The sequence below is a fragment of the Phalaenopsis equestris genome, unplaced genomic scaffold, assembly GCF_001263595.1.
Source record: "Phalaenopsis equestris unplaced genomic scaffold, ASM126359v1 Scaffold000095, whole genome shotgun sequence".
Classification (NCBI taxonomy): Eukaryota; Viridiplantae; Streptophyta; class Magnoliopsida; order Asparagales; family Orchidaceae; genus Phalaenopsis; species Phalaenopsis equestris.
The window spans coordinates 187,095-200,986 of NW_018164537.1; the positions used below are offsets into that span (position 1 = coordinate 187,095).

General features: G+C 32.7%; 1 protein-coding gene across 3 annotated transcripts; it reads right to left on the reverse strand.

The window, feature by feature from the left end:
• Window positions 1–537: 537 nt before the first annotated feature.
• Window positions 538–13,353, reverse strand: LOC110020381 (WD repeat-containing protein 91 homolog). Of its 3 annotated transcripts, none has more exons than XM_020718468.1 (16): window positions 13,280–13,353; window positions 12,652–13,055; window positions 12,451–12,573; window positions 12,068–12,209; window positions 11,116–11,420; window positions 10,830–10,888; window positions 10,568–10,662; window positions 10,075–10,177; window positions 9,868–9,962; window positions 9,505–9,567; window positions 9,084–9,159; window positions 8,878–8,986; window positions 2,510–2,622; window positions 1,838–1,896; window positions 820–928; window positions 538–741 (listed from the first exon to the last, which is right to left on the reverse strand). In XM_020718468.1, exons 2-16 carry the CDS (start codon window positions 13,040–13,042, stop codon window positions 607–609), a joined length of 1,977 nt encoding a protein of 658 aa, XP_020574127.1. In that variant the 5' UTR covers window positions 13,043–13,055; window positions 13,280–13,353; the 3' UTR covers window positions 538–606. The 3 variants fall into 3 exon arrangements, with proteins under 3 accessions (XP_020574127.1, XP_020574126.1, XP_020574128.1); XM_020718467.1 differs by having other exon boundaries at window positions 9,066–9,159; XM_020718469.1 differs by lacking the exon at window positions 13,280–13,353 and having other exon boundaries at window positions 9,066–9,159; window positions 12,451–12,578.
• Window positions 13,354–13,892: the final 539 nt, after the last annotated feature.

Below are 13,892 nucleotides of genomic sequence, written 5' to 3' on the forward strand. Positions count from 1 at the left end.
TTTAAAAATATTATTTTCATAATTTTTGCAAATGTCACTTACTTGAATATTTATTTTTTATAGAAACTCATGTAAAATTGATAAAACATTTCTGCAAATTTTTTTATAATTTATTAAGGAGAAAAGATGCAACGAATGAAAAATAAAATAAAATAAAATAATGACATACAATAATATTTGAGAAATTTGAAGATATTGAACTGCCTTCTCTAAATACTCCCCTCAGAGTCACCAATAATAATAAAGACCATCCGAAACTTGCTAATTACATAACAAACACTTTCATTTAATTTTTCAAATTTCAGGGTACAACCCCAACCCATAGTTTTTTTCATTTTCATCAAATTCTCAATAGTTTGATCATGGCACGCACAAGCACACCGGTTCGGTGATTAATTTGTAAATATCACTGTTTTAGATGGTCTGTATGCAATTTTCCCTAAAAAAAGTTTTTAAAAAAAACTGAAATGCTTAGAAGTAATTAATAAAATAGATGATATTTGCAATAACTTAATAAATATAAAATGTGCAAACATCTACCAAACAAAAGAATTGGGATAAAATTTGTACCCCAAATACAGTCAGACACAAATAATATCACTATCACTATAGAACTGAAGTAACTCTAACAGAATGATCGGCAGAGCCGGTTATGAAGATGGGAAGTGTAGGATGCCAATCAACGCTAGTTATTGCTGCAGTATGAGGAAGCGTCTTAAAGTCCCTCGTTTGATCTCTCACCTGATTTTACATATCATTAAGATTAAGAATATAGAGCTACTAAGAAGAGGAGTTCAAAATGAAGTGGAGAAGAAGCACCTGGTAAATGGGGGACCTAACTGAGCCTGATGTAACTAGCAATCTCCTTCCATTTGAATCCAAAGCAATTTCATGCCTGCATATCTTCTCACTCTCAGGATAGCAAAACCTATTCAAAGAGCAATCGAATTAAATAACTCACTCATCAAATTTTATATATATGTGTGTGTGTGCGTGCATCTATATATATATATATATATCAACAACTTTGGTCGAGCTCCCGTCAGGTCTGGGAACCCGCCCTGTGTGCTGAATATTCGAGAGCCCTGCGTTACCGAGGATCGAACCCGCGATGTGAGGGTCATATGCGGAATCCGCCACCAAGTAGTCGGGGTATGGAAAAAAGTAAAAATGCAATGATAGAGAAGTTGAGTATGATGGAAATGAGAATATTAAAGATCAATAAGAATTATTTATTGAAGATAAGGAGGTGAAAAATAAATACAAACAATTTGGGCTATAAACCAGTGTCAAATAGCTAAAGATTAAAAGGAACGAATAAAAAACATCAATTGGATGAAGTTTGTAAAAAGATTTCAACATCTTATGCAACTATTCATAAGAAAAAATGGAGAATGGGATGACAAAAGCACGAAACAGTTAAGTGTGATATGGCCAACAATGATAATTAAAGATTTGATCGCTTAAAATTTTCAATAATCAAACCAAATATTAAATTTTCAATAATCAAACCAAATGGTTAAATTTTCAATAATCAAACCAAATGTACTCTGCAGCTATTCTTTAAAAAATTGTTTTAAAAAAGGGGCAATTACATACATAGCAACTCAAAACAATGCTATTTACAAAACTAGCACCCTATTTCATCTATTTTTTAGATTCTCACTAAAATATCAAAATTCACACTAAAACACTAAACCATGTTTTTTTATCTTTACCAGTTTCCCAATGATTTGATCGCCGCACGGATAAATCACAGGTGTTTAATTATCACTAAAAAAATTATATAATATAATGTTGGTAGCATCATATAGCTTAAACTTCAACTATGTCGTACCTGCTGCAATCTCTGGACCAAAGAACTTGGCCTTGGTTCTGCAGGCTCCATTCAAAGATCTGCAAACACATAAAATGATTGTCGTTGTCACTGCTTAGAAGGACAATGCTTATCGTGCTAGCGATAATAATGGCTCCGTAAGAATATCATTTGTAGAGCACATCACAAAAAGCTGTTGATTAGAATTTCCTGTGCGTTAAGCAGAGATGAAGGTTTTGAATCTCTTCAACAATTATGTATATAACACCTAAAATTACTTTTTTACTTGCATAACCCCTAAAACTCAAGATCTCAAAATTATCACTTTGTTGCCTTCTGTCACCCAACTATATAAATTTACCACTTTGCTCAGAGTCAAGTGTCAAATGCAATGAACGAAGGTAACACTGGTATTTTGAGGTGTAAAAGATTTTTTGATGCTATATAAGTAAATAAGAAATTTTGGCATTCAATATGTAAACATAGATGTTTAAAGTGGTATGAATATAAATCTCCAAAAATATAAATATCAATCAAATGCTAATAAAAGCGATTTCAATTAAACAAGGTCGGATTTATAAACTTAGCAAAAGAAATACTGAGAAATATAACTTTTTTTGACATTTTCCTGTAAACAAATGATTAGAAGTTGATCGAGAAAGAAGTCAGCAAATTAAATACAATGTTGCATGCCTTGCCATCAGAACCCAAGCTAAATATGCTCGTCTCATCGGGTCCAAATAGAACTGAGCTCACAGCTGAATCATGAGCTGGCCATCCAGTGATTTGTAGACAAGCAGACATATCTTTAGTTGATTAAGGAAGTTGAAATTGTTGGAGGATCAACGGGGTAACTTATGCATAATGCATAATTATAGAACAAAAAACAAATGAAATGCGAGTCATAGAACAGCGATTATTTTTCCACAATATCTTGTTACCTATGAGATAGAATTAAAAGTAAAAGCCTTGCAACTGCTACTAGCCTACATATCTAAAACTATGTTTTAGAGCTGATTAAATAATTACTTTTATCTTGTTAACTTTGTTCTTTATTCGTTGATTTTATTTTATTTTGTTTACATTTTGATTTGAAATAAAGCATGTTTTGTATGTTAAACATGTTAGCTATTTTTTAAAGTACTCAGCATTTTTTAGATGTTTTAAGTGTTTTTTAAAATAAAGTAGATTTGTGTAAAAAATAAAATAAAAATATGAGAAAAATGCAGTAAACAAAAATATATTTAAAAGCAAACAAAAAAAAAAAAAAGTTAAAAAGTGATTTCAAACAGCACCTAAGTACTCATGTCTCATTTGCAGTAGTTAAACAAGAGATCTCTTAATTTTGAAAGACTGCAACTGATTGAATGGACATGTAGAATACATACGGCATCGAAACAGCCGCAATTAATAAGAACTGCAATTAAAGTGTATGCAATTTATGGTGGCAAACTAGGACCAATTTGTTTTATTGTATGAGTTTAAGATTGCAGTTCCAAAAATGAGACCTTCGAAGTGAGTTGCAATGAGATTTATTTATTTTGCAGGAACTCACATCTTATGAGATTAGTTCGTTGCTGTAAGTACTTGAATTACAAATATGCATTCATTTTTACTTGTTAACATAACAACTTTTAAATATATTATTATTACCAAGTAAAATATATTCTAACCCATCATTACATTAATTTAATATTGTTATAATATTCTTAATAGTAAAAGAATTAATGACTGTGACTTCCTACTTCTGAAATTGAAACTAATATATCTTTTAAGGTGAGTTTTAAGAATGTGAACTTCAACTTTAGTCAGAAAAAAGTATCTTGAATTCTTCTGGAAGTGAAATGGAAACACTTTCATGTTCGTTGAAAATCTTTGAAGATTTTTTTCACGTAGAATCTTGCAAGATCTTTCAAGTTTCCTGCATTTACTTTGGGCATAGTGGCTGCATAAACGTACAGGCTAGATTCAATTGATCATGAAACGAAGTAATTTAGGATTTAAAACTATGTATAGACATAAATTTTAATGCCACAACCTATGCGCCACAGGTTCTTTTTTATATTAGAAGTTAAGGTCAGGTCAGGTCAGGTCAGGCCAGTGATATTTAAAAGGAGCCATAATTCAATATCTTTTTAAATATTTCCTCTCAATTTGTAATTGTTTGTACCTGCGCTTGTTACTAAATCTAGTTTACATAAATCTAGTTTACTAAATCTAGTAAACATGATAGTTAGGCCTAACTCGTTTTTTTTTTTATTTCAGGAAATCATATTGATTTTAGCATTAGTCCTCATCAGTGCCCCTTCGCGGTTATAAAAATCCAAGCCCTCCGCTAATTTTATACTAAAGCTGATGAGCATTCTCTAGTTTAATTATTTTTAACCTTGCCTTCCTAGTTTTATAAAATTTCTCTTGGTAAATTGTTTATATTCCACTTATATGAGTCTTCCCAGTTTCTGCATTAGTTCCAATTTTTGTCTTTAAAGAATTCCATTCAAGCATTAAGATTTTTTATTATCATAAATAAATCTATTGTCTCCTCTACTATTAATTTAATTAGTATACATCCAAAATACAGAACATACTAAATTAACTTCAAGATACATAATCACTCAACCTTCTGACAAGTAACTCTCAATATTCATCCTCTTAATTTTGGTGATAAGAAACACATCGTAGGATGTTCTAATATTTACGCTATTGTAATTCTGACGGACTGGATCAATAACTGTAAACAATTAGTTTTATTGATTGCATGGTGCACACATCCATTTAGATCATAAATCAATCATTAAAGAACATCAGATAGATCAAGACAAATGCATCAGAGCTGTAGACAGATAGATCACACGTTTAGGTGTGTTGTAGAAGTTCATAGGTACTTAGTTGCTTACAACAAAAAATCTATGTTAATACATTTAATTGTAATCTAGAATTTATTTACCAGCATTTACATACATACTAGACAATTCTTATGTATTTACATATCTAAAACATAAACTTTCATATTTACATAAATAGCACGCAAACCTTTAATATCACATCAAAAATAACATTATTAGTTAAATTTTAGAAGTTAAAAAAACCCATTTTCATGCGTAGTTTTATGACATCAAAGTATTAGAAATATAAATATAAATGTTTAGATTTTAGATAAGTAAATACATAAGAATTGTGTGGTATATATGTAGTTTCTATTTATTTTAAGCACAAAACTTTATCAAAATGTGTTGACACGTAATTTAAAATGGTTGGCACGCATTTTGAGATAAATAGAACCATTTTCAAGGCAGTCAAGTTTTTTTAAAGTTTAAATCTAGATTGAAATATTTTCTATATCAAATTACTCAAAATTGTTTTTAAATTACTCAAAAATCAAATCTAAAAAATATTTCAAGTGCTTACACGTTATCAATAAAATATATCATAAATTGGTTAGTCAAACTGGTAATTTGTGCCAAATCCAACATTTGGTGAAATACTAGTCAATCTATTGATTACACACACATGTACACACACCCTCATACGAGCACCTATGTGCCTACGCGCTCAAGTGGACGATGGATAATATGAACATCCTTCTTACAAAATTTAGATGTTCAAATGCATTGGTACTTCACAGATGACATTTGATTATCTCGATGTGGGCGTTGAATCTCAAGCTAAATTGTGCAATGGCGCATCCACCATTTGTCATTTTAGTCTTTTTTTCCATCAGATTAATACTGAGGCTAATAAGAACATCAATAGGTATTCCTCCATTTATGATATGTAAGAATGAGACTCATCTTATGGGCAAGTTAAGTGCTTTCGTTTTATTATTTTAGGCCTTACAACTCTGCACATTTAGTGATGCGGGAGCTTAGCAGGAAACGCAAATGAAACTAAGCTTCCCATGACCGTGGACGTCCAGCTAACTGAACAAGCCTTCCTATTTGTATTTTATTTATTTTCAGCAAGTTTGTTCCTTTGCTTCTTTCCTTCCTTATCATTTTCTTATTTCTCTAATTACTTATTAGATATCTTCTGTTAGGGGATTTTTATATATGTGTACTGGACTGTTTGAATTTTAGTTTTGTTAAGTTTATAAATTTGAGAGAGATTTCTTAGAATTTTGCTATCACGAAGTACTGTATTCTCTTCCTTCTTATTTCTCAAAGTTCCTAGTTAAAATCTTCTATTATGGGATTTTTACATATGTGTACTAAACTATTTAGATTTCGGTTTTAATAAGATTATGAATTTGAGAGACGTTTCTCAAAATTTTGCTCTCCAGAGTGTTGTATTCTTCCTTTTATAAGTGATGGATTTGTATTTTGCTTAGGAAGAGTTAGTGGAACCTTCTCGCCGCCCGAATGTCGTCGATTCAGAGTTTTCTTTGTTGTTTGCAGTAGGGATAGCCGTCGAAAACGTCGAACCTGCTGTCCAACAGCAAACAACAAACTTAACCCCACAATTCCTTCTCAACGTGTCGAACTTGCGCTTACGTTTCCCTTGCCATTCTACGACCACATTCCAGCTAAATCTCATTCCAAGGTATGTTCTGGCACGGGATCATCTCCTGCAAGACAACGGTCGACCGCAAGAGTAAGTAAGATCGCGTCCCGCATGCAGATGGTTTCACGCAACCCGCTGCTTCACCCGGACCGAACTGGTTCAGGTTTTCCCCCTTTTGAGGAGTCGGTTGATTCTCTTGAGCACTCCTAGTTATCCTCTTATTATACATATGTATTCTTGATGTTTTAGGTTCAATTTTTGCGTGTTTTGTACGGAGCATTTGCCAACGTCTTTTCTTCCCTTCGAGTGTTGTATCCTAGGATTCCACGTGGTGTCCGATTGTATCTTGATCTTCAGGTGATGTTTCCCCTTCCCCAACTCCTCTGCATCTCTCATGCTTTACTGCCACGCATTCCTCCTCCATGAAGCCCCCCGAAAAGCAGCCCTTTTGCTATTCTCCTGCAGACCCATTGTCCAATCCCTTTTCCTCAATGCCCCCTGTCCATGACAACCTTCAATTGGCAGCCCGACAGTCTACCGCATCCTCTATCACCATTCCAACCCTCCATCCTAGCTTCCATTTCCTTGGAAGGGACACAATCAATTGAGATCACCCATAGAAACAATGGTGACTTATCAGATCGAGATGAGAATGTGAGTCCATTCCATTATGCAGTTTCCAATATTGAAGAACCAAGACCCCGACGATTTGATATAGAATACTAGAAGAGAAGCAGAGATCTTGGAGTAAAGGTGAATTTACTTGATTTTGATGGTCCTATGGATCCATATGAGTTTATGTAATGGTTTCAAACAATGGAGGAATTTTTTTAGTATAAGAACAATTCTCGAGACAAGAGAATTAAATTTGTAGTCATCAGGCCTAAAAAAAATTATGTCATTGTGGTGGAAAAACCTAAAGTGTGTTCCACACTGAGAGCCGAGAGGGGAAGAGTAAGATTATGTTATGCACCGGCCTAAGGGCAATTTTGTCTTTTATTAGCCTAAGGCCAAATTGATTTATTATTATTATTGTTGTTGTTGTTGGGTATAAATAAGGTTTAATAGCTTCGAATTAGGGTATGCATGAGATTATTGTCTGTGAGTCTTAGGTTTACGGTTTGAGAGAGATTTTCTACCTCTCGACTTGTGAGAATTGGGAAAGATCCCCTACCTCTCGAATTGTAGGCGTTAATCTTTGTATTTGTGTTAAGTTGTTTGGATTATTAAAAAAATTGTTTTGCCCTAATTTCTGACAAAATTCGTGCTGATTTTTAAAATGAATCATATCAAATTGGTATCAAAGTCATTGATTCCTGAGGAATCAACGAACGGATTGTTGGATATAGGAGCCTGTGGCCTTCGACACCAAACCTTGCAATACAGTTGGAATTAGAGCTAACCAGGAAGCAACAACGAAAATCACAACGTGCAGATGGTCATGATACCGTCACAATTGGATCGGGTCTGGGAAGTCTAGGAAGGGATCGCACATCTCCTTCGTGATCGAAACAGAGTCCCATAACTCCCATCTTTCATCTGCTCCCGCTTCCAACAGTTGCAATTAGAGCTAGCTGGGAAGGTACCAACGGGATTACAAACTAGAGAGGCCTGAATCTCCCATATTTCTCCTCCTCCCACGTCTGTTTGTGTGATAGAGTCAGGATCGAGCCTAGGAAGCAATGACGGGCTCAAGACAGAGACTCGAAACTCTCATCTTTCTTCTGTTCACATTTCGGCGTGCAGTCAAATCAAATCAAATAGACTGGCAATACAAACGTGATTCAGACTATCTCGAAGCCATCGATGACATTTCAACGTATAATGTTTCCTTTTGCGATCGAAAACATATCAGGGAATGAAGACAACAAGGAAAATAAATAATTTGGGGAATAATTTGAAGGAAGAAGTGAGCTAACTTAAATCCGCGATAGAGAAAAGATTCTCCACCATAGAAGGAAATTTTTCATTCATAGACGATATATTTTCCTCCATGAAAAACCGATTTGAGAAGATGATAATGAATAATCAAAGACCCCATCGACAACTCAATTTGTAAACCCTAAACAAGGGTTGACCGGAGATTTTGTGGTCAGATCAAAAGGAAAAGAGATCAAACACGAGGAATATAGGGAGGAAAGCATCCACCATCAAGAACTCCCCCCTAGGACTCCGATGGGTGTGGATTATAGATTTCCGATGGAGAGGAAATTGGGGTGGAGATACTAAGGTTAGGAAGTTGAAGATGCCCATTTTCGAGGGAGAAAATGCATATGAGTGGGTGTACCTTTTCCTTCCAATTCCATTCACATATATTCTTTCCTTTAACATGATTGAATCAACTAAGCCATTTCTCTATACTTAGCATTTAAAACTTAAAAAAGAAAACCAAAATACTCTTAGCACGAGAACCTTCACTGCAAGAAAACTTGCAATAAATGCATAATCATATTCAACGCCAAATTGTCTTGCATAAACTAAATGAACGCAAATGTTAGTATAAGGGATATAAATTTTATGAAAACAAAAGAATTGTTCACATGTGAGCATATAAAGGATACCAAACATGTGAATCATTCCATCAGTAGCAGAAGCTGCTAAAATCTTTCCATTGTGATTGAAGCTTAGTGAAGTGATTGCTGGTGGATCTTTGCCAAGAGGTAGCGTAGCCTGAAAAAAAAACTATGTAAATTAGTGGTCAAGTTCCTCTTCTTCCTATCAATCTGATTTGATTGACAGCAAAAATTACTTCGTAAAGTATTTCTACCATGGCTTTCCAAGTTTTCATGTTCCAAACAGTCAAAGAAGCAAAGCCCATTTGATCAATTCTACTAAAACCATGCCTACAAGTAGTTTATAAAAGTACGAACAATAAGAATCATCTTACACTGAACGTAGAGAGATATTGAAATGGTAATAGACATAATATATATATATATATATATATGTATGTATATATAGATATATATATATGTATGTATATATATATATATGTATGTATATATAGATATATATATATGTATATATATATATATATATGTATGTATATATGACATTGACTGCGAAAAATGCCATCCCACAAAAAATTGTTTATTGTTGGTTGTTACAGCCATGTGGAATGTTAAAAGCTCATAAAGAGGCAAGAAAACAAAATGGAAGATAAAGAAAAATGCTAGTGAAATGAATACCTCCTAGATGCAGCAGCTGAGACAAAAATTGGTTCCACGGGACTACACTTCAGATCGATGACACTGCATTGCAGGCCAAAAGTGATAAGGAAAACTTCAAATTTGTGTAAAGTGACAAAGTGGTCCCATGAGATTTTACATGAAGTCATTTTAGTCCTAGAGTCTCTAAAAGAAACTATTTAGTCCGCTGATTCTTTAAATTAGAGCTGAAATAGTCCTTTGTGGGATTATTTCAGGTCATTTTATAAAAGACTAAAGACTAAATGGGCACTTTATAAAATCTGGGACTAAAATAAAAAGTAAGGACAATTTTAACACTTTTCTCTTTCGAATTTTAAGATCAAAACTATCTTGTAAGAGGACCTTGGGAATTCTTGAGTGGTATTTAGATCACAGACAACTCTCTTAGCATCAACATTCCAGACTTTGATACCTCCATCAGCTGTCCCAATGAGTAGCTATCATCAAGAGAATAAAGAAACACAAAAAATATGAATTTTATGCATCCTCTTTATCAAGAATAACAAAAAATGCATAAAACAAACCAGTAATTTGCATGAGTTAAAATACCAAACGGTCAGACCGGCATTCCCATTCAAGTGACATTATCTCAGCCCCACAGTATATAGTTGCATTTTTTGATGCTGGTGTGGATGATCCATAAGTCCAAATCCTATAAAAGCTCAATTACAGGCTCAATTACAGGAACGAGCCTAGCAAATAACATGCTACAAAATTTTGGTGGCATTAAAAAATGGGGCATTTACATACATAGCACAAAATTCTTATGTATTTACATATCTCACATCTAAACTTCCATATTTATATACATAACACTCAAATATTTAATACCACATAAAAATAGCACTATTATCACTTTTTAAAAATGAAATGCACATTTTTATGCATAGGTTTAAAGTACCAAAATGCAATGTATGTAAATTTGAAAGTTTGGGTGTGAAATAAGTAAAATAAGTAAATACATAAGAATTGTATATTACATATGTAAATTTTTTCTAATAAAATAATAATTTAGGTTCTGCTAAAACAAATCCAAAATTACCTAACTGTGCCATCTACAGAAGCACTAGCAACATTAGTACCAGAAGCAGAAAAGCGACACCTACAAATTGGATTTGTATGCCCCAGAAAAGTTTCCTGTAAATTAAAAGCCTTGTTAACCTAATCCTGTAAACCAGAAACAGACCAAAAAACAAGTCAATGTAAAAGCATGAAAAAAGATGTGAATATTAAGAGAGGAACGCACCAATCAATTATAAACAAACATGAAAAAGCATAATTAGCAGTTTAACTAGTTCATTTACCTGAAACTCAACTGAAACTTCGGGGAGCTCATCTTCCTTCAATACTTCTTGCCTGATTTCTGTATCAATTTTAATCAATTAAATACATTTGGCAATACTTCATTTTCAAACTTCAGCATGAATTTATTCAACATGATCATATAAGGAGAAAAAAAAGGGGGGGATGACTAGCCATATCATTCATGTTTTTTTAGGGATTAAACCAAAGTAAACTGTAACAGGTGCAGCTACAAAAGATCAGCTGAAGGAAAAGAAAATATATTGTTTCGGTAAAAAAAATTCCAACCTGAAACAGGCATCTGCGAAGAGTCCTGTGTTTCAACATCTATAGAAGACAGTCTATTCACGGACATCGAAGAAACATTCGATTTTGAAACTGCCAGATCCTGAGAAGTGTTAGCAGAGATTAAGGAGTCCCCTCCATTTGCAAAATTCCTTACCCCAATATGGGGATCATTAGAGGTAGTAGTTTCATGACAGCCCTCTCTTAAGAGATTATTATCAATATCCTTCAATGTGGTCGCATGTGATGGACTATCAATAAAGTTTCTCTCTTGAAGATTGCATATCTCAGGCACATTTGCAGCAATACTAACATGAAAAAGCAACATCAGCAACATCAGGTTCAAAAAACTATCTATTAACTGGAAAAAAAAAAGACTAATGTCCAGCCTAAGCCAATGATTTAATGTAGGAACATTTACATATATATCACTCAATTCGTATGTATTTATGTGTATAACAGCTAAACTCTTCAATTTTTAAAAATATTTCATCTTACATATTCATAAAAAAGTGCATTTCACTTTTTAAAAGTTAAAATAGCTGTATTTTTTATGTGATATGAAACATTTGGTCGGCATAAATTTAAAAAGTAAACTTTAATGTTAGATATGTAAATACATAGGAATTGAGTAGTATGCATGTAAATGCTCCTTAAATGTAGGGGTAAGTTGGCAATGGCATGCATGGAAACATGAGAAGAAAACTAAAATAAACGCAGGGAATTGCACATGCATTACACTTATGCAATGGGCAATATAGCATAACAATCTTCCGGAGCCACCTAGCTCTAAGGTATCAAACTCTTAATCATGTATTGCAAATTGAACTCAAGAGAAAAAACACGCCAAGAGACTTCAAGCATAAAAACGAATAAACAGAAGCAGAAAAATAACAACATACATATGAGTCAAGTACGCTAAAATGAAACCAATAACATAAAACTATGGTGTTACCTTCTCAATCTTAAAATCTCAGATTCCTTTGTCTCTAACAAAGCCTGAAGTTGTGATAGCTTCTGGTTTAGTTGCTTTATATCAGTTTCAAGACGCTTGATCGTATTCTTTTCTGTGCTTATCTTTAATAAAGCAGGGATACGTAAATTGATTAAGGAAATCTAATAATGAATAAGTAATATAACTGCCACAACAAAACAAAAAATTTTAATTTATATATCATAATATAAGTTACTAATTCAATGACACTCGGTCCAAGGTTCAAGATGAATATAATGATGCAACTTACAAAAAGATGAATTTTTCAATTAGCAAAGTTTTAAGATAGCTGACTCAACTGTAGTTGAAAAAAGAACGAGTTTTAATTATTGCTTTTAGGATATGAGTCCCATTGAATAACTCACTTAAGATGTTGTGAAATGAAAGTTGCAAGGCATCAAACCAGTCCTTTGAAAAATAAACTCGAAACTGAGGATCCAAACTTGGGCTCTTAAGATAGGGAATAGCTGCGCTGCACAAGAATATTTCAAACGAAAGCACAAAGATTATAGTAACCTATAACTCTTAAAAAATAAAAAACCTACCAAACCATGGTAGCCATTCTTCACGCCTCTGCAATAGATAATTCCCATTCTCAGCAAAAAACTCCACTACTTTGTCTTGTCTTCCAGTTTGCAGAGCATGAACAATATAATAACGCAGGATTGACAACTCAAGCTTTGACAGCATGGATATAAAACCCATATCCGATGACGACGAAAAACATTGTTTGAAAAAGCTCAGCAAACTGACTAATTTGTCAGCTTGATATTTGGGAACGTAAACAGAGAAAACTAGTTCTATGATTTTATCCACTTGAAAGCTTCTACCAACATCAGTTGCTAATTCTCTTTCAAAGACTTGGAGAGTATTAGTAAAACCCCTGAAAACAATAAATTCCCTCACAAGTTCTTCAGCATACTGCATGTTCTCCATTACATCTATTAACCTACACAAACAAGATAAACAATTGCTTCAATAGTTTCAAACATTCATGAAGAAAGATCTATATTGCTACAATAATTTAAAGTCATCAGAAAAATAGAATTCCATCATTCTCCATGAACAAACCCTACTAAAAACGAAAAAAACATTTGAATGAGAATCAATTCTTTGAGAACTTCCAGCAATCTACTAGTAGACGATTAAGAAAAAAAAATTAAATTCACAAACTTCTGGTCGCGACGGACTGAGTAGGACTGATCTTGCTTCAGAATCGAATGAGGGCAGAGCAATTGCAGGTTCCAGTTCTGTGAAAATACCAAAGCTTTTAACAATTTAATTAATAATAATTATATAATCTATATATGTTTATGTATACTAAAATTTTTAAATTATGTAAATATATCACTAATATTAAATTTTCAAATTTTTTGTGCATTTATTTTGAAATAATTATATGCAAATACATAAAATTTGTGTGAAATGTATTTATATTCTCCTATAATATAATATTAGTGAGTTAAATTTATATTTTATTTATTTTTAAATAAATCTACAATTTTATATTCTAATTTGATCAAATTAATATAATCAAAGTATTTTCTAAACTTTATAGTCTCATTCAAAAAAAATAGTAATAATGGTAAAAGGTAACTCATTTAATATTTTATATAATGGCAAGATTTTAAAAATAGTTTCTTTTTTAATTTATTATTTTAAATAAACATTTGAAAAATAAAATATTTAAAATTGACAAAATCACCACATAAAGAATCTTGTACTCTATCAACCAAGCTAAATAAGTTTAATGTATTAACTATATATATATTGCATATCTCAGGCA

Excerpts from the sequence above, each read along its gene's own strand:
- LOC110020381 (XM_020718467.1), bottom strand. The coding sequence starts at position 13,042 with ATGGAGAACATGCAGTATGCTGAAGAACTTGTGAGGGAATTTATTGTT. Across the intron at positions 9,160-9,504 it reads TCAGCTGCTGCATCTAGGAG|GCATGGTTTTAGTAGAATTG; the intron begins GTATTCATTTCA and ends AACTACTTGTAG. Across the intron at positions 2,623-8,877 it reads TGGAATGATTCACATGTTTG|ATATGTCTGCTTGTCTACAA; the intron begins GTATCCTTTATA and ends AATCAACTAAAG.